General features: G+C 33.8%; 1 protein-coding gene across 2 annotated transcripts in view; it reads right to left on the bottom strand.

Annotated features, from left to right (window-relative positions):
- Nucleotides 1–241: 241 nt before the first annotated feature.
- PCNX4 (pecanex 4) overlaps nucleotides 242–18478 on the bottom strand; it is a 39886-nt gene continuing 21649 nt past the window's right edge. The window contains exons 3-11 of one of the 2 annotated variants that reach the window (XM_090270947.1): nucleotides 18153–18332; nucleotides 17549–18063; nucleotides 17192–17292; nucleotides 16948–17070; nucleotides 12693–13053; nucleotides 9519–9622; nucleotides 6583–7619; nucleotides 6029–6215; nucleotides 242–1036 (exon numbers count right to left, since the gene is read on the bottom strand). In XM_090270947.1, coding sequence (XP_090127073.1) covers nucleotides 785–1036; nucleotides 6029–6215; nucleotides 6583–7619; nucleotides 9519–9622; nucleotides 12693–13053; nucleotides 16948–17070; nucleotides 17192–17292; nucleotides 17549–18063; nucleotides 18153–18332 — 2860 coding nt within the window. In that variant the 3' untranslated portion in view covers nucleotides 242–784. Of the gene's footprint in view, nucleotides 1037–4900; nucleotides 5187–6028; nucleotides 6216–6582; nucleotides 7620–9518; nucleotides 9623–12692; nucleotides 13054–16947; nucleotides 17071–17191; nucleotides 17293–17548; nucleotides 18064–18152; nucleotides 18333–18478 lie in introns of those variants that run through there. The other variant, XM_090270948.1, reaches the window with a different exon arrangement.

Below are 18478 nucleotides of genomic sequence, written 5' to 3'. Positions count from 1 at the left end.
AGTCCCGTGGATAAGTCATTCTTCAGAAATAGTATATTCAGTTGAAAAGAAATGCATAATAAGGAGCCAGGTCTACAGGATGGCCTCTAGGAATCATACTCATATTACTTTAACATTGCTAATCCTGTGAGTATTAAATGATGAATGGGACAAATCCCTTTTCTTTCACACATATAAAAAAGATACTTGGAAGAAAAAGGTTTTATTGGAAAAGATTTTATTAGAAATTTTTAAGGTTCTGTATTGAAGTATATGAAAAGAAAATAATATAAAAACTTTCAGACCATGCTAAATGTTAAAATAAAATGGCACAAAGTTTGAAAATACTATAAAGTTTAATTGTATTTCAAATAAATATATATACATTTTATAGCCTTTAATAGTATCTGTTATCATTACTTAAAAACACTAATGTGTCTGTCTTTTACATATGTAAAAATTTCAGTTGTTGACCTTGTAAGGCAAGTTATCACACATTTAAGAAAGCATTAAAAATTCATTATCTAATTTTATGCTAATATTTTATATTTAACAAAGCCTACCATAATCCACCGGGCACAAATACTGGCCAATAGTTCTAACTTTTATGTAAGACATAAAAGTTTTTTTTAAGCTATTATGACAGCAAGAGAATCCACTTTATAGAGCTTAGCTTTTCCCAGGCATCTGACTTGTGGAAGGAGAAAGAGGTCAGGGAAGTCTGAGACATCACTGTTACTCTTCTAGAATGAAAAAATCAAGACATGTCACTTGATGACAATAAATGCACAAGTCAAAATGAGCTCTAATACAAATGTACATGCAGAGGTTTTGAAGAATAAATTGGATATCCCAGGGGAGGATCAGCGGCTTGTACTGTAAGGTTTCTTAAAAGTAGTGGATGAGCTTGTATACTATAACGTTCCTCGTCATCATTTGTGGCATAAAGCAATTCCCATGAAAGATTGGCCCACTGACCTCTGACAGCTTCAGCATTTAGCTTCCCAACTTGAATTAATGATTCTTGAAGGGTAAGTACTCTCCCCGTGTAAACTCCCTTTAAGTGTAAAAGGGGTGGGAGAGAGAAAAACAAGATTATATTCAGGTCTTTATATTTTATTTATGAACTTAGAAAAAAATTTCATTGTATTGGGGTAAACTTAAACAGAAAGTGGTGTATTAAAATGTACACGAGTTGCTTGTCTTCAGAATTAAGAGTCACCTGAAAGCCATTTCACTCAATGAACAGAACAGCAAAATCTCACTACTTTTCTTTCCTTCTCTATTCTTTCATCCCACCTGGCCTCAGCAATGCATACGTCATATATACTAGTTAGTGAATAACCATGCAATAGGCTCTTTTCAAAAACAGCTTCATTAAATTATAATTCACAGTCCATACAACTTACTTATGTAAAGTGTATATTTCAACGGTTTTTTAAATAGTATATGCAGATATGTACAACTATTACCAGTCAATTTTAGAACATTTTCATGACCTCAAAAAGAAACTTTGTACTCTTCAGCTATTACCCTCTTATCCCTTCATTCCCGCAATCCTAAGCAACCACTAAAGTACTTTCTAATTCCATAGATTTGTCTATTCTGAAAACTTCATATGAATGGAATCATAATATGTGCTCTTTTGTGACTGGCATCTGTAACTTAGCATGTTTTCAAGGTTCATTCATGCCGAGCATTTAACAGTACTTCATTCCTTTTTTATAGTCAAATAATATTCCATGGTATGGAAATACCACAATTTGTGCATTCATCAGCTGATGAACAGTTGGGTTATTTCCACCTTTTGGCAGTTATGAGTACTGACATCCATGCACACGTTTATATTAGTATTGATGTTTTCGTTTTTCTTGGTAATACAAGGGAGGACCCCCCAAAAACTAGAATTATCTTCTGAAGGACAAGCCCCCTGTAGTACAGGCTTCCCCCACTACGTGAGTGTTCTAGGAACCCATCTGTAGTAGTGTACCAGCTGGCGTTGTTATGAGAGGCTGCATTTAGCTTCAGTGAATATTTTTTGAAGACTCAATGTGCTTGCCCATTTCACAAGGGTTGATTTGTGAGCACTCTTGCCTACAATGCGCTGAGTGTTCAGCAATTTTTGACCCAAAATGGCATGACTACCCCATGCCCCACCCTCCTATTCATCTGATCTCACCTCGAATGACTATTTTTTGTTTCTCCAGATGAAAAAAGTCCTCAAGTGAAATGTTTTGCCAAGGTGGAAGAGTTGAAGCAAAAAATGGCAGAAGCACTAAAAGGCATCAAAATCGACAAGTTCAAAACTCTTTTGAGTAGTGGAAAAAAGGCTTGATAGGTGTATTGCTTGTCTTCATAGGTGTATTGCATGAAATAGAGAGCACTTTAAAGGCGACTGAAGCTTAAACATGTAAGAACACACAATTTTTTTTATATAAACTCCATTTTGGGGGGGTTCCCCCCTTTCACACCTAGGAGTGGTGTAATTGGGTCAGAGGTAATTCTACATTTAATTATTTGAGAAACTGTCCAGATGTTTTAAAAAGTAGTTGCATCATTTTACATTTCTGACAGCACTGTATTACAGTTCCAATTTCTCTATATCCTTGCCAACGTTTATTATCTGACTTTTTCATTTTAGCCATACTAGTGTGCATGAAGTGATATTTCATTGTGGTTTTGATTTGCATTTCTCTGACAATGAGAGATGTTGAACATCTTTTCATGTGCTTATTGACATGTTTATATACCTCCTTTGGAGATATTTCTATACAGATCTTTTGCTCATTTTAAAAATTCAGTTATTTGTCATTTTATTGAGTTGTAAAAATTCTTTAAATATACCAGTAACAGGTCCCTTATCAGATATATGCACATTTTTCTTCAATTCTCTAAGTTGTCCTTTTACTTTCTTGATGGTGTCTTTTAAAACACAAAAGTTTTTTACTTTTGAAGTCCTATTTTTTTTTCTCATGTTTTTGGCATAATATCTAAGAATCCACTGCCAAATCTGAGATGATGATTTACTCCTTGGCTCACTTCTAAGGTTTTTATGGCGTTAGCTCTTACATTTATGTCTTTATGCCATTTTGAGTTCACTGTTGTATACAGTATGAAGTAAGGGTCTACAGTTGGTTGAACAAAATCTTTCAATGATGTATCCCAGTCCTAACCCATGGTACCTGTGACTGTAACCTTATTTGGAATGGATCTTTGCAGATGTGTCTATTTGAAGTTCGCTGAGCTTCTAGGATGTTTAAATTAATGTTTTTCAATAGATCTGGGAAGTTTTCAGCCATTATATCTTCAAATAAAATTTTCTGCTCCTTTCTTCTCCTGCCCTTCGGGTACCCTCACTGTGTGTATGTTGGGCAGTTAATGGCGTCCCACATTTCTGTAAGGGTCTTTCACTTTTTATTCATTCTTTTTCTCTCTCTCATCTTTGGATTGTGTATCTCTTTTGATCCAGAATACTCAAGTTCACTAATTCTTTCTTTCACTAGTTAAAATCTAGTGTTGATTCCCTCTAGTAATTTGTCATTTGGCTTTTTTTTTTTTTTTTAACAAATAATTTCCATCTCTACTGATAGTCTTTCTCCATTTTATGTGATATTGTCATCATACCTTCTTTTACTTCTTTTAAACATGAGATAAAATTGACATGTAACATTATATTAGTTTCAGGCATACAACATAATGACTCGATATTTGCATGTTGTGAAATGATCACAATATATCTAACACCCATCACCACATATAGTTACACATTTTTGTTTCATCTTGTGATGAGAACTTTTAAGATATACTCTCTTAGCAATTTTTAAATCTACAATGCAGTATCATTAACTATAGTCACTATATTGCAGCTTTTCACTGTTGAGTATGATGTCAGCTGTGGGACTGACATATAAGGCCTTTATTACATTGAGGTACATTCCTTCTATATCCATTCTGTTCCCTACTTTGTTGATATTTTTAAAATTCTCACTTGAGGATTTCTTTATTGCTATTAGAGAAAGAGGAAGAGAGAAAAACATTTATGTGAGAGAGGAACATCGATTGCTTGCCTCCCATATACATCTGTACCAGGGATCGTATGTGCCCCAACCAGGGATGGAACCTACAACCTAAGTGTGTGCCATGACCGGGAATCAAACCCGCAAATTTTTGGTTATAGAGGGCACTCCAACCAACTGAGCCACACTGGCAATTTCTGTTGTCTGTTTTTCCCCCGGTGTATGGGTTACTTTGTTTTTTCATGTCTCATAATTTTTGTTGAAAACTGGACATTTTAGATAACATTGTAACAATTCTGGGTACTGATCCTCTACTCCCGTCTGCAGGACTTGTTATTTCATTATTAGTTTAGTGAGTTTTTGGATGACCCCAGTGAAATTAATCCCTACCTCCCTGCCAAGCGTGAAGTCTGTGGTGTTGCTCCTTTGGGAGGGCAGCCTTGTGAATGCCCACAGTTATCAAGGGGTAACAGTGGTTTTAGCAGGGCTCTCTGTTAAGCACTCACACCCAGCTGTTAAACGCCCCTGATTGATCTACATTTTCAACAATAACTTGGGGAATAAATTGCTCTATAGACTGATCCAATTAAGTTTGGGATCCTTTGAAAGAATAGCTTTGTGGATGAGGGTTTGATATTGTTCTGACCCAAGGAGGTGGGGCTCTTCTCTATTATTTCTTTCTGGGTTCTCTGTTAATCTATCCAGCCTTCAGTTTAGTTTATATCTCTAATGAATTTACTAACTGCCGGTTAAATACTTTCACCACAACCTCCATAGTTTTTGAGAGAATCTTAGGCTTCAATGTGTTCACACTGTTTTGCAAATAGTGTTGGTTCCTTTGGAAAGACATTCAATTTTTTTTTTTTTTTTTGTCTTTTTAATGGTTTGCTTCTCCCACTGGGCAAAACTTCTGAGCCAGAGCTCTGAATCTGAAGATGAGACAACGATGTGACACCTTGGCTTTAGGACATAAGTGCTTGGTAGATGGGGAGCAGTAACCTCAGGTCTTCTCGTCCTGTCTCTCGCAGAGTGGAATCTCCACCTCATGGGTACCCAAGGGTGATCAGGACACCAGTATTCTCAGTGGCACCATGTCCAGGTTAAAGCCTCCATCCAGTGAGTTGGATTGTCCAGAAAGGAGTTCTCACCTCTTGACTACACATGCTCAGGAGCTAGCCTCACGACAGGTTGCTGAGAAGAATGAGAAATGCTTAAGTCCTGCCTCTCTCAGGGAAAGTCCTCCCCCTGGCAGCGGAGAGGAGAGGGAGCTCTGTGTTCTTGTCTGTACAGTCTGCATGAATGTTTCAGTCTTACTGGGCTGGGAGAAAACAGGTCTTGGTGCAAATACTGGGTTTTAGTTGATTTTCTTGAATAAATGTTCATTTGTTATATGCTTTTAGAACCATTTCCAAGAGTTTAAATGGTTGTTTTTAAAAATAACTTTCATCATTTTCATTAGGGAGCACATCTGTCGAGTTTCTTAGGCTCTAATACCAGACATGGAACCCATAATAAGCTCATACTGTGCACACTCAATGATGTTTTAAATGCAATGAGAACAAGTACTACATTTTTAAAAGTTATTCACTATTTGGAGTCTTTCTTAATTTTCACATGTCAGATATGCTTCACATAAAGTATAAATATCAGCCACAGAAATACTTTGCCACTACAAATTAATTTTTATCCTGGAGTTAAATCCTATGTGATAATTCATACACTTGAACTTAGCATAGAAATACAATACTTTTAGTCAAATTTGCCATAGCAAATCACATTTACTAGACTATCCTATAGGTCAGTTATTAAACAATGACTACGCAATATTTTTAATTGGCTCTTATTAAGTTTGTGAAGGTAAATATATCAGTCATTTTAGAACTGAACTAAGTTGGTCATAAAGTCATGATTACAAATGCCTTAAAACTGTAAATTAATATGTAGAATGTCATATCTCTACCACTTAGTTCAAATACTTTATAACTGTTTTACATTCTTTAAGGTAATATATAAAAACTCAGTTTTAACCTTACCATATTAGAATCATACCCCAGAGAAAACAAGTATGGTTTTTCTTGTAAAACTGCTTCTTTCCACTTTTCATCAGATACCAAACCAATGTACCAGTCACTTTCATATTCTTCAAGGCAGTTTGTTAGCTCTTTAAAGTCTTCTATTGGACCTAAAGTTGCTTTATCAATCATCAGTTTCAGAGTATACCTAAAAAATGGAGAAACAAAGAATTTTAGAATTTTTATCAACTTTATCAATTAAATAATTCTGTTCAATCAATATTTTTAAGACATTAAACTGACATGATACATATTTCATATTAAAAGGGAGAAATGATGGAGTTAGAGAAATTTAAATGAAGAATAAATCCCCCACACAAAGAAAACAAGGAAAGTATAAATTAAAGTGTACTCCTGATGTAACCATAATACATAACAAGCATTTTTTTTTTTCATTTTTAAGAAAGTGATTCCTTTTCAAAATTAGGAATGATGGTGTATCTCCTTCTGGGTTATTAAAAAACTCAACAGGTTCCTGCCAATGTTACAACTTGTATAGAATCAAAATGAATTACCTGAAGGATTTCAGTGCTAGTTGGAACAGTTCTGGCTTTTCAGTCAGCCAATCTAAGGCAACAGACCAAGGCAAAACTCCACTGTAAACTCTTAATATATGACCGGGACTAGGATCCATATTGTCTACTCCAAATAAACTAAAATAACAAGTCATTACTGTATGAACATAAAAGTCTTTTAAAACTCTGTCCTTTGCAATTTCTTCCAGCACATTTGGGACATTTTCTTCTGAAGGAAAATATTCCAACTGTCTTAAGACAAATTGGTACCAGTCTTCTGGAAACAATAAGCTCAGCTCCCTCATTTTGGAATTAGGCAAACAATTAGATATCCACTCTTCAGGTAAGCTTAACAGGTGAGACTGAGAACAACTGAACTCCATGAGCGGAATATATGCCATGTCTTCTTGTTTTCCTTTGTCAGTAGCAGGGTATCCCAATATAATTGCATTGTAAAAACTGTTTTCAGGAACTTTGCCTATAGAGTGATCACCAACCTTCTGTGAGTCTACTGATCCTGGAAGAGGCAAATTTATACTTTGTAAAAACTTTAACCGATCTTTTCCTTCATTTCCATTTTTGGTAGTTGGCTCATCACCCAAAACATCATCAGACCAGTCATCTAAAGTTTCTGAGTTTAAACTAACTGTGTCTTCTGGGGATTTGGTTTGTGGTGAAGTATTCAAAGTGGGCAAGATTATAAGAGATGCTTTCCCTTTATTTTCAGTTTTGTGAACAGTTTCTTGCGTGCTGGATCTTCTGGAGCAGTACTGAACAAGTATCCAAACAAGTACTTTAACAAGGTCACCTTTAAATCCTCTTAAGTTATCATGAGAATCTATTATGCCAGAGAGGACACTCCTGGCATCAGAATAGAGTTTCACAGGCAAAACAGTACAGGGTGTCAAGACATTTCCAAAGTGTCCATTAGTGGAACATATTTTTACATATTCTTCTTGCTCAAAGGCACCTTCAAAAACTTCGTCAACTCTTTGAGCTTCTGCAGTATGACATGATGTCTCTTGCAATTCTAACCCCTAAGAAGAAATTAAAAAGTACTCATTTATGATCACTTATTACACAGAGAAAAGCAACTAGTACTGTAAATGCCCATAACTGATTTCTCAAATACAAATATTTTAAAAATGTAAAAATTTTATTTAACTCAAGAGCTATACCTTAACTCAAACTTAATGGTACTTAAGATATCTGATGTTGAATAAGAGATAAAAATAATCCCACTATTTCAAAATAAATTATAGAAATTCCACTAGAAATTAACATAACAATTTTATTGAATGTGATCATAATTTTAAAAGACTATATCTTTGTCAAGGCTGAATCGCACTCAAAAAAATTTTAAGTTATAACAATTTTTGGAGGGGAAAAAGTAAATTGGAATTACACAATAGGCACAGTAGTTTTGTGTCCTTTCCATCCTACTTTATTTGAGAACATTATTCTATTGTGTGGATATGCCATAATTTATTTAATCATTCTTATGTTCCATGCAGAGTTTTACTATAATAACATTTATGTATTTGATTATTGCCTGAATCCTCCAACTATAATGTAAACTTCATAAAGCAACTCTCTTTTGGTTACTACAATATCTGTAGTGCCTAAACCAGTACGTGGCACACAGTAGGTATGCAACAAATACGTGTTGAAAGAACAAATATTATGAATACATTTTTTTGAACCTTTTTAAAAATTGATTTTAGAGAGAGGAAGTGGTGTGGGGGGAGACAAAAAGGGAAAGGGAAACATTGATTTCTTGTTCCATTGATTTATGCATTTATTGGTTGATTCTTACATATGCCCTGACTGGGGATCAAACCTGCAACCTTGGTGTATTGGGACAATGCTCTAACCAACTGGACTACCCAGCCAGGGCCTGAATACATTCTTATGTGAATTTTAAACACATTTGGATTACTGCCCCCAAAGGAATCACATGAAGATGATGTACCAAGTCCTTGCTTACTATTATTATTGTTGTTTGTTTATTTATACATTTTAACAAAACTATCAGTGCCTTTAATAAAAGGTAATTCTGTCAGGAGAAAACATCAAATGTGACATCAGAACCCATTTTTAAATCATGGACTACCAGATGCTCGTACACAATCCTGAGTAAGTCACCTAACTCCTCTGAGATTTCTTTTCCTTCTCGTTCAAAGAAAAATAATCCTAGCACATAGGGTGGCGAAGATTAAGTAATGAAAATGCTTTGTAAATTTTAAAGTGTTATATAAATGTCAGTAGATGGTAGGTATACAGCTAACCAAGCTCATGTCCAGAAAAACTGAAAAAGAAAAAAGGCTGCTACCAAAAGGTATGTCTTTATACAGCGTATGTCATGGAGCACAAAAAGTCAATAGAAGGACCCACATTATTAGGTTTTATAATCAACTCTAATCAGTCATTTTGCTCTAAAACGAAAGAAACAGGGTGTACTGGGTAGGAGCAGTAGGATAAAAAAATTATTATTAAACCAAGAATGATATATGATACAGGGGTGAGAAAACATTACTGAGTCATATTTTTGAGATGCTCAACTAAACAGGGATAAAAAACAGGACTGGATGAAAATGGGGAAGGTATACTTTGTTACTATGTTCTATTACACAATTAATACCAATCTATCAATATATGCATACTGAAATATACTTTAAAACCCCCAGGTGTTTTCACAGGTAACTAAAAGATAGTCTTTCAAATTGAGTTATTGTTTGATATATACATAACAGGTGAAATATTACACATGTAGTATAAAAACAGTGGTGAGTAAAAGTACATTTACAGTTGTGAGTACACAAAATAGTTTATTCTTAAATTATTACTTATTAATTATTGTATTATTTATTTGTATCACAACTATAAACCTACTTTTGCCCATGCCTGGACTAGAGAGGTTTCAAATGCATATTAACCTTAATGTTAATACAGCAGTAAGTATAGCCATGTTCTAGAATCATTATCCATATTAAACGATCCTGAAAACGGCCCAAGTAATGAGAACCAGGTAAGAGAAGACCTAAAAGAAATTAAAAATAAAGAAAAGTAAGCAAGTGTTCAAGCTTGTTTTGCCACATGAATCTTCAAAATTGATAACACACTTTGAACTAATTCACAATTCTTTCAACCTTCCCTTTATGTCAAGAATAGAAATGACTATTCATTGCATATTATGAGGCATTAAATTAAGCTCTCTAGGTAATAATACATAAAAAGTCAAGAACATAGTTTCTAGAAAAACAAATTAGAACCTGCCATATAACATCCTAACTACATGTTAAAAATACTAGGAAAAGTATTAAATACTGTATATAAAAGACTTCACATTAATGATTTAAAACACTGTGGACATTTATAAAAAATGTTTTGTGGTATTAAAATTTACATAAAATGCTACCTACCACATTGTACAAATACTTTTAAAAGTTAAGTTTTTCTTTCAACATTATATCTGAGATTTGCCCATGTCGACTGCAAACAGCTCAGTCATTCACTATAGCTGCATTGAGAATTCATTGTATGAATATAGTTGAATTTGAATATTCATTTCCCATTTAATAAACATTTCAGATGCTTCCAATTTTTCACTGTTTTAATAATGCTACAGAAATTATCTTTCTGCAAGTCTGCTTGTACATGGTGTTCTGCAGGAAAGAGTTAACAAAGCACAACTAACTGATATCCTTAGAAAGGCCGGCTCACAAAGTTAGCCCTTGACTGGCATCTGGGAACTTGTATTTCAGTGCAAACGACAGTTTACACTGAACAGTGGCTTTTCTTTTGGGAGTCTGGAATTTTGGTATGCACTAGGCAGAGAGGGGTGCCTCATGACCAGCCCCCATAAAAGCCCTAGGCATTGAATCTCAAATAAGATTCCCTGGTAGCCAACGTATCACATGTTGCCACAATGCACTGGTAGAGAATTAAGCACATTCTGTGTGACTATACCAGGGAAGGACACCTGGAAGTCTGCATCTAGTCTCTTTTACCCCATGTGACTTTTTTCTCTTTGCTGATTTTGCTTTAGTTATAAAATATCTTAGTATGACTATATGCTGAGTTCTGTGAGCCCTCCTAGCAAATCATCAAACCTAGGAATGGTCTTTGGGACCCCAAAAGAGATGTGTAAGAGTTCCTCTACAACTGGAATCAATGGATCATGGACTCTAAAACTGGAATTAGTAGACAATGGGATATGCACATCTTTACTACAGATTCTTAAGTTTACTCTTCAAGGTGGTTTTATAAATATACACATTTCCTCCCAGCAGGGATTGAGACTTCCTGTTCCCAATACGCAAACCAATACTTGGTAATGTCAGACTTTGTACATTTTTGCCAATCAGATGTGTGTGAAATGATACCTCTTTTTCTTTTTTTCCCAGGAAATACTTTATAACACACTTCTTGGTTGAGTGTAATTGATTTGATAATAAAGTATAATTTCTACTGTATCACTAAGGTATTTATTATTTCAGATGTGAATTTAATAATACAGGTATTTTAAAAAGTGGCACAGCATTGCATAATAAAAACTAATTGGAATGGACAAAGGTATTAGAAGTACAGAATATTTTCTATAAGGAAGAAAGTGATTATTCATAAAAAAAATCGCACTACAAAGTTTTCCCTAACTTATCTAACATAATCATTAGATAAATAGAAAAGTTCAACCCAAGTAAACATTTCATTCAAATTCTAATTTTAAATTGCTACTCTGACTGGCATCAGCTTGCTAGGAAGTCATCGAACATTTCTAAAACAAGTATCAGGGGCTAAGGCCTATGGCAGGAGACAATATACTCTTGTCATCAGCTTAACTAACACCTTATCTAAAATCAAACTTGAGAAGCATAATATCGCTGAATTTGCAGTTCATGTACCACAAAATTATAAAAGTGACATAAAATTATAATTATCATAGAATTAGTTCATTCTCATCAAAATCTTGCTAATTTACATAGTACTTCATTTTGGCAGGCAACCAATCAATGTCCAAAGCCTTTATACTATTGTGCCCTGTAACTTTGTCAGACTACTTAAGTTGCTACATACTAATAATATATGAGCAAATACCCTTAAACAATTCCATCTGATATTATGTAAAGCTAGTTTTCACTCTTTATGGGCCTAAATGTATTTTGCATCTACTCAATATGAACTCATTATAAATAACACAAAAATTTTGGGAGATAAGGTGTTTTCATGTTTCAGTGATTAGGCTACAAACTGATTTTATTCAAGAAAATGTTTTTTAGAAATTGTCATATCACCGTAATAAAAATTTTCCTTAGTATTTTTATAACTTTACATCAAAATAAGGAGCAGGAGATATGCATCTCTTTCACAGTTAGTCTTTCTGCCTATATATCAAAGGATCTGTATAATGGTAGGCTCAAAAGACTATTTTTTGTGTGTGTTCATGTTTTTATATACTTTAAGTATGGGCTTGGCCAAAACACCCATATGGTTTTTGTTGTAAAATAAATAACACATTTTTCACTTTCACCAATAACTTCATTGAATTGAATATTTTGAGTATGTCAGCTGATCTCCTGTATAATGCTGATTATTCTCAATAATGTCTTGATTTGATTACTACCAATTTCAACTGGTCTACCTGACTGTGGAGCATCATCCCATGCATCCCATGAGAAATCTCCAGCACAAAACTTCGCAAACCACTTTTGACAGGTTTAATCAGTCACAGCACCTTCTCCATACACTGCATTTTTACCTTTCTTGAAATAATAAAGCATAATACGCTGAAAATGTTGCACATTTTCTTCCACCTTCAATATTAAAATGGCTACAGAAAAAAATTCACCAATTTTTTAAGTTTTTTAAAAAAATGCAGGCAGGGGAGAGCAATGGGGGAAAAATGGGATAACTGTTATAGAAAAACAATAAAAAAATTTTTTTTAATGCACGCTGATATGACAGCTGTCACAATACAATCTAACAAAGCTGTTTTGAATTAAGTTCAAGACAACTAAGCGCTACTAGAGCCATCTTACAGAAGAAACCAAATAAAATTTTTGGTTGACCCAATACATCAGTGAGAATTTAAGCACAACCGATTTACTTACCTAAACTTCCAGCTGCCATCGCAGACTGCAGTGCAGCGGTCAAACCTGGGATCATTTGGTTGTAGTACACTGTATCTGCACACACGCAAGCTGCAGTGCCCACCACATCTGGCCAACTCTGAAGAGGTCGGGGAAACCCCACCAAGAACAAAGGAAGGGTGAAGAGGGGAAGGAGAGGAGAAGAGAGTAGTGTAGAAAAAACTATGAAGACCAACACGAATGGAGAGAAAACAATGTTGAGTATACATAAAGTGGTGGCTGATTTTCTACGTTTTTTCTCCGTCCAGGATGCCCAAAGTATAGCCCCAGCAAACTGCAATTTAGAAATGAACTGAATCAGACGATCACGCATGATACCAACCTGTAGAGACATAAAAATAATTCTTAATTCTTCTTCTTTATTCTATTCATTTCATGAATTTTCAAGGTTATAAAAGGAAAACTGTATAATTTTATTACTGCCCCCATATTTTTGAGGATATAGCCTTTATCTGAGATTATTATCATTTTCTCCAATCTCACAATTAATAAATGAGACTATATTTTTAAAAGTTTGGGCTTCCTTATAAAAAGTAGTACTAACAGTTCTCCTTAGTAATGTCTGTATCTCAAGGTTGACTAAGCTTTGTATTACATGTTTATTAAGTCAAGAGAACTAGAAATGGTAAATAGTCAAGCAACTATCCTTAATTTATCCTTATTTTAGATAGCATTTTACAGATGAAGGAACAAAAGTCATGCCGTAAGACAAACCTCAACAGATTGAAATCACACTAAATATGTTTACACAAATCACACAAAACATGTTTTTCAACCAAAACAAAATTAAATCAATAGAAAAAATGTGAAAATTAAAAGACACATTTCTAAATAACCAATGGGTGAAACAATAAATCACAACATAAATAAGAAAATATTTTGAAATGAATGAAAAAAAAACAACAACATACCAAAACTCTGTGATATAGCTAAAACAGTTCTCAAATGGAGATTTATAGCTCTAAATGCCTATATTAAAAGAGAAGAAGGATCTTAAATCAATAACCTAATCTTCGACCTTAGGAAACCAGAAAAATCAGAAAAGAGCAAACTAAACCTCAAGTAAACAGAAGGAAATACAGATTAGAGCAGAAAATAATAAGAGAAAAGCAACAGAGAAAATCAATGAAACCAAAAGCTGTTTTTTTTGAGATCAACAAAACTGACAAATCTTTAGCTAGATTGACCAAGAAAAAAGAGTCAAATTACTAAAACGATGAAAGAGGTAACATTACTATCTTAGAGAAAAAAATAAAAAGGATTATAAGAATACCATGAACAACTGTATGTCAATAAATCAGATAAAATTGACAAGTTCCTAGAAAGACATAAATTACTAAAACTGACTCAAGAATAGAAAATCAGAATAGACCTATAACAAGTAAAAAAACCTGAATTAGTAATTTTAAAGCTACCTATAGAGAAAAGCTGAGGCCCAGATGACTTCTATACTACAAAACACTACTTACTACAAAATATTTAAGATACATACTAAATACTATAAAAAATTAAAAAATAATATGAAATTTCCAATTTATTTTATGAGGTCAGTGCTATTATAATATCTAAACCAAAGATATGACAAAAAATAAAAGGCATAATGCATGAAAATTCTCAATAAAATACTAGCCAATCAAATTTTGCAACATATAAACAGGATTACAGTATACACCATGACCTAGTGGGATTTATTCCAGGAATGCAAGGTTGGTTTAACACCCAAAATTAATGTATTACATCATGTTAATAGATTAAAGGACCCAAACCATATGCCCATTTCAATAGACACAGAAAAAGCATTTGACAAAATCTAATAACCTTCATGATAAAAAGACTTAATTGGAATAGAAGGAAGCGTTTCAATCTGATAAAGAGCACCTGCAAAAAAACTAATAGCTGGCATCATATTTAATGATAAAAAACTGACATTAACCTAATGGAGAAAGACTGAATACTTTCTTCACAGGATGTACATCCTTTCTCTTTCTATCAACATTATCCTAGAGGTTCTATCCAGGACAATTAGGTAAAGAATATGAAAGACATCTAGATTGAAAAGGAAGAAGGTAAACTATCTTTACTATATCCAATTTTCAGATAACATAATATATAGAACATCCTAAGAAATTCATTAGAAATTCATCCTAAGAAATTTATTAGAATAAGAGTTTAGTGAGGTTTCAGAATACAAGATTAATATTAAAAAGTCAATTGTATCATATACTGTAGCAATAAACAAGCCAAAAAAATGAATTAAGGAAACAATTCCATTCTAACATCATCATAAAGAATACAATACTTTGAAATAAACTTAATAAAAGCATAACATTTGTACATTGAAAACTACAAAACATTGTTGAAATAAATTTAAAGAAGAACTAAATGAATGTAAGGACATCTCATGCTTGTGACTGGAAAGAATCAATACTTTTAAGATGGCAATACTCCCCAAATTGATCTACAGATTTGAGGTTATTCTTATCAAAGTCTCGGATGCCTTTTTGCAAAAAAATTAAAAGGTGAAACTAATATTTATATGGTAATGTAAGGGTACCAGAATATCAAAACAATCTTGTAAAAGTACAAAGCTGAAGGACTCGCACTTTCCAATTTCAAAACCTACTACAAAGCTACAGTGATCAAGATAATGTAGTCAAGGATAGGTATATAAATGATTGGAAATACACTGAGAATCAAGAAATAAAACCTTACATTTGTCATTTGGCTTTTGACAAGGGTGTCAGGAAAGTCATTGAGGAAAGACTGGTTTTTCCAATAAATGATGCTGAGATGATTGTATATACATATACAAAAGAATGGTTTTGGAACCCTACCTCACATCACATTTATAAATATCAACTCAAAGAGATCATAGACACAAAAGTAAGAGCTAAAACTATAAAACTCTTAGAAGAAATCATAGTAAATGTTTATGATCTTGGAATAGGCAGTGTTTATTAGATGTGACATAAAAGATATTAGTAACAAAAGGAAGTATTGATAAACTGAACTTCAGCAAAACTAAAAACTTTTTTGCTTTCAAGGACATTATCAAGAAAGTAAGTCCTAGCTGGTATGGCTCAGTAGACTGAGCACTGGCCCGCAAATAAAAGGGTTGCTGGTTCAATTCCCAGTCAGGGCACATGTCTGGGTTGCTGGCCAGGTCCCCAGTTGTGGGTGTGCAAGAGGCAACCACACATTGATGTGTCTATCCCTCTCTTTCTTTCTCCCTTTCCCTCTCTCTAAAAAATAATAAATAAAATTTAAAAATTTAGGAAAAAAAAGGTAAAAGACTACCTATGGAATAGGAGAAAACTTTTATGATATACCTGTCAAAAAACTTGTATTCAGAATATTAAAGCATGCTTACAACTTAACAATAAAAAGGCAAATAACCCAAATAAAAGGGGGCAAAGTATTTGAATAGATATTTCTCCAAAAAGCATGTACAAATGGCCAATAAACATGAAAGATACATCATTAGCATTCAGAGATATCAAATCAAAATCACAAGATAGCAGTTCATACTCACTAGAATGTCTATAATAAAAAAGTCAGATAATGTAGGTGTGAGGATGTAGAGAAATGAGACTCCTCATGATTGTTGGTGGGAATGTAAAATGGTGCAACCACTTTGGAAAAACATTTGGCAATACCTTGAAGTGTTATAAAGAGAATTACTACATGACTGAAATTCTAGTCCCAGATATACATAACCAAAAAAAAAAAAGAAAGAAAATATATGTCCATATAAAAAACTTGTACACAAATGTTCATAGCAGCATTGTTCATAACAGTCAAAAGTGAAAACAACCTAAATATCTATTTTCTGATGGAAGAATCAACTAAATGTGTATTGCCATACAATACAATATGGATGAACCTAGAAAACGTGAGTGAAAGAAGCTGGATATAAAAGACTAGATATCATATAATTCCATTTGTGTGAAATGTCCAGAATAGGCAAATATACAGAAAAGAAAGTAGATTTAATGGTGGCTGGGGCTGGAATAGGGGACGGTTGTGACAAAGAGTAGGAACTGAGAAATGACAATGTGTATGAGGTTTCTTTTGAGATGCTGAAAATGCTCTAAAATTAGATTGTGGTGATGACTACAAAGTTCTGAATATGTGTCATTGAACTACGTACTTTTATGTGGATGATTTTATGGTATATTAACTACATTTCAATAAAACTGTTAAAAAATACATTTACCAGTAAGAGTCTGATTCCTGTATTCAGGCTTCGGTTCCACCACATGTCTATACTGGGGGCCAGCAAGTGCACCGCTGACACAATGACGGCCTCCAACAAAGCATTTTCTGTATTCTGCCATACCTGCAGTATACGAATCATCCACATTATTGGGGAGGGTTTGGTAGTCTATGTAAACTCTTAGAATAAACAAAAGCACAAATTTAGAAACAGAAAAATATTATTAAGTGCACACTAGGATTACCATTCTAAAAGCTCTTGTGAATCCAATGGAGACAGACACAGAGTGGAGCCCATGTAAGGAACTATCCAATGAAAGAAATGCTATCATAGCAAAAGGTGACACTAAAACAAATAAACAAACAAACGACAAATTTAATTAAGGCAAAGTAACCCCTTCTACCATATTTTATTTTGGCCAATATGAGGTTTTTTAAATGTACATTTAAACAATGAACTAAAAAAAAAAAAAAAAAGAACAAACCAAAACATAAGGGAATACATGCTTATATGAATTATATTACACAAACATGGGAATTCTATAATGTTTCTGCACACTTCATAGATAGGAAACAAGGTTAGCAGATTTTTACCTTCCTACCTAGATTTAGCAAAGTCCATCTGACAACACCAATCTTCATAAGCCTTGCTTGCTTCTCTAAGAATAAAGTCACAGACTGCACATCCTTTGGATAGAAAGGGTTTTGAAAAATTCCAAAGATATAGACACTTTGAATTTCTCTAAGTATATATAATATTATAAGTAATATCATCAAAATATAGCCAACAATAGCCTGGAGACTGTTTTTGGAAATCTGTGAGCAACAAGCAAAATGATGCAGCAAAAGACTTTCTAAGAGAGCCAAGACAAATATAATGATGTAGAAGAGGCATTCCTTCCAAGTAAACTGTTTTTCTGAACCATTGGGTAAAGCCTTAGATTTGATTCCAACTCCGTGCCTGGTTACACTGCGTTTGAAGACAAAACCCATCTCACTCAGGTTAAGACTCAGTAAGAACCCAAGTCCAGTCATGAAAAGAACCACTCCAACATTGCTGGGAATGAAATACGATGTTACAGCTGTTCCAGCAGAAATGATGAACATTATTAATAACCTGCAGAGAAAAACACAGATTTGCTTGAAAAGAAAAAAAATGCACTTTAAGAGTAAGTTACATCTAACTTTAATATTTAAAATAATTACCGTAGGTGGGTTGACATAGCTGAGCCTCCAAGGCCAAACGTTAAAACTTGCTCCATTGCCCATAGGAAAAGTGCATCGAGTGGGGGCAGAATCCCGAGTGCCCACAGAAAGGGTAAAAATATAAACAAGACGTGTAAAATCTGATTCATTTGTTCTAGAGCTGGTATATTTACCGTAAACCTATAGAAAAACAATATTTAAATCATACAATGTAATTTATAGAAGAGAATCTTTTCAGGAAAAACAAGACACACATACACTGCCCCACCCACCACCATACACACCATGCCCTCCAAACAAAAGAACACTTACAGGAAGGTCCTAGT

Source organism: Furipterus horrens, unplaced genomic scaffold, assembly GCF_987537825.1.
Source record: "Furipterus horrens unplaced genomic scaffold, mFurHor1.1.pri manual_scaffold_3, whole genome shotgun sequence".
In the NCBI taxonomy this organism is placed as follows: Eukaryota; Metazoa; Chordata; class Mammalia; order Chiroptera; family Furipteridae; genus Furipterus; species Furipterus horrens.
Note: the sequence above shows the minus strand (reverse complement) of the source record. Positions and strands in the feature narration are given on the sequence as shown.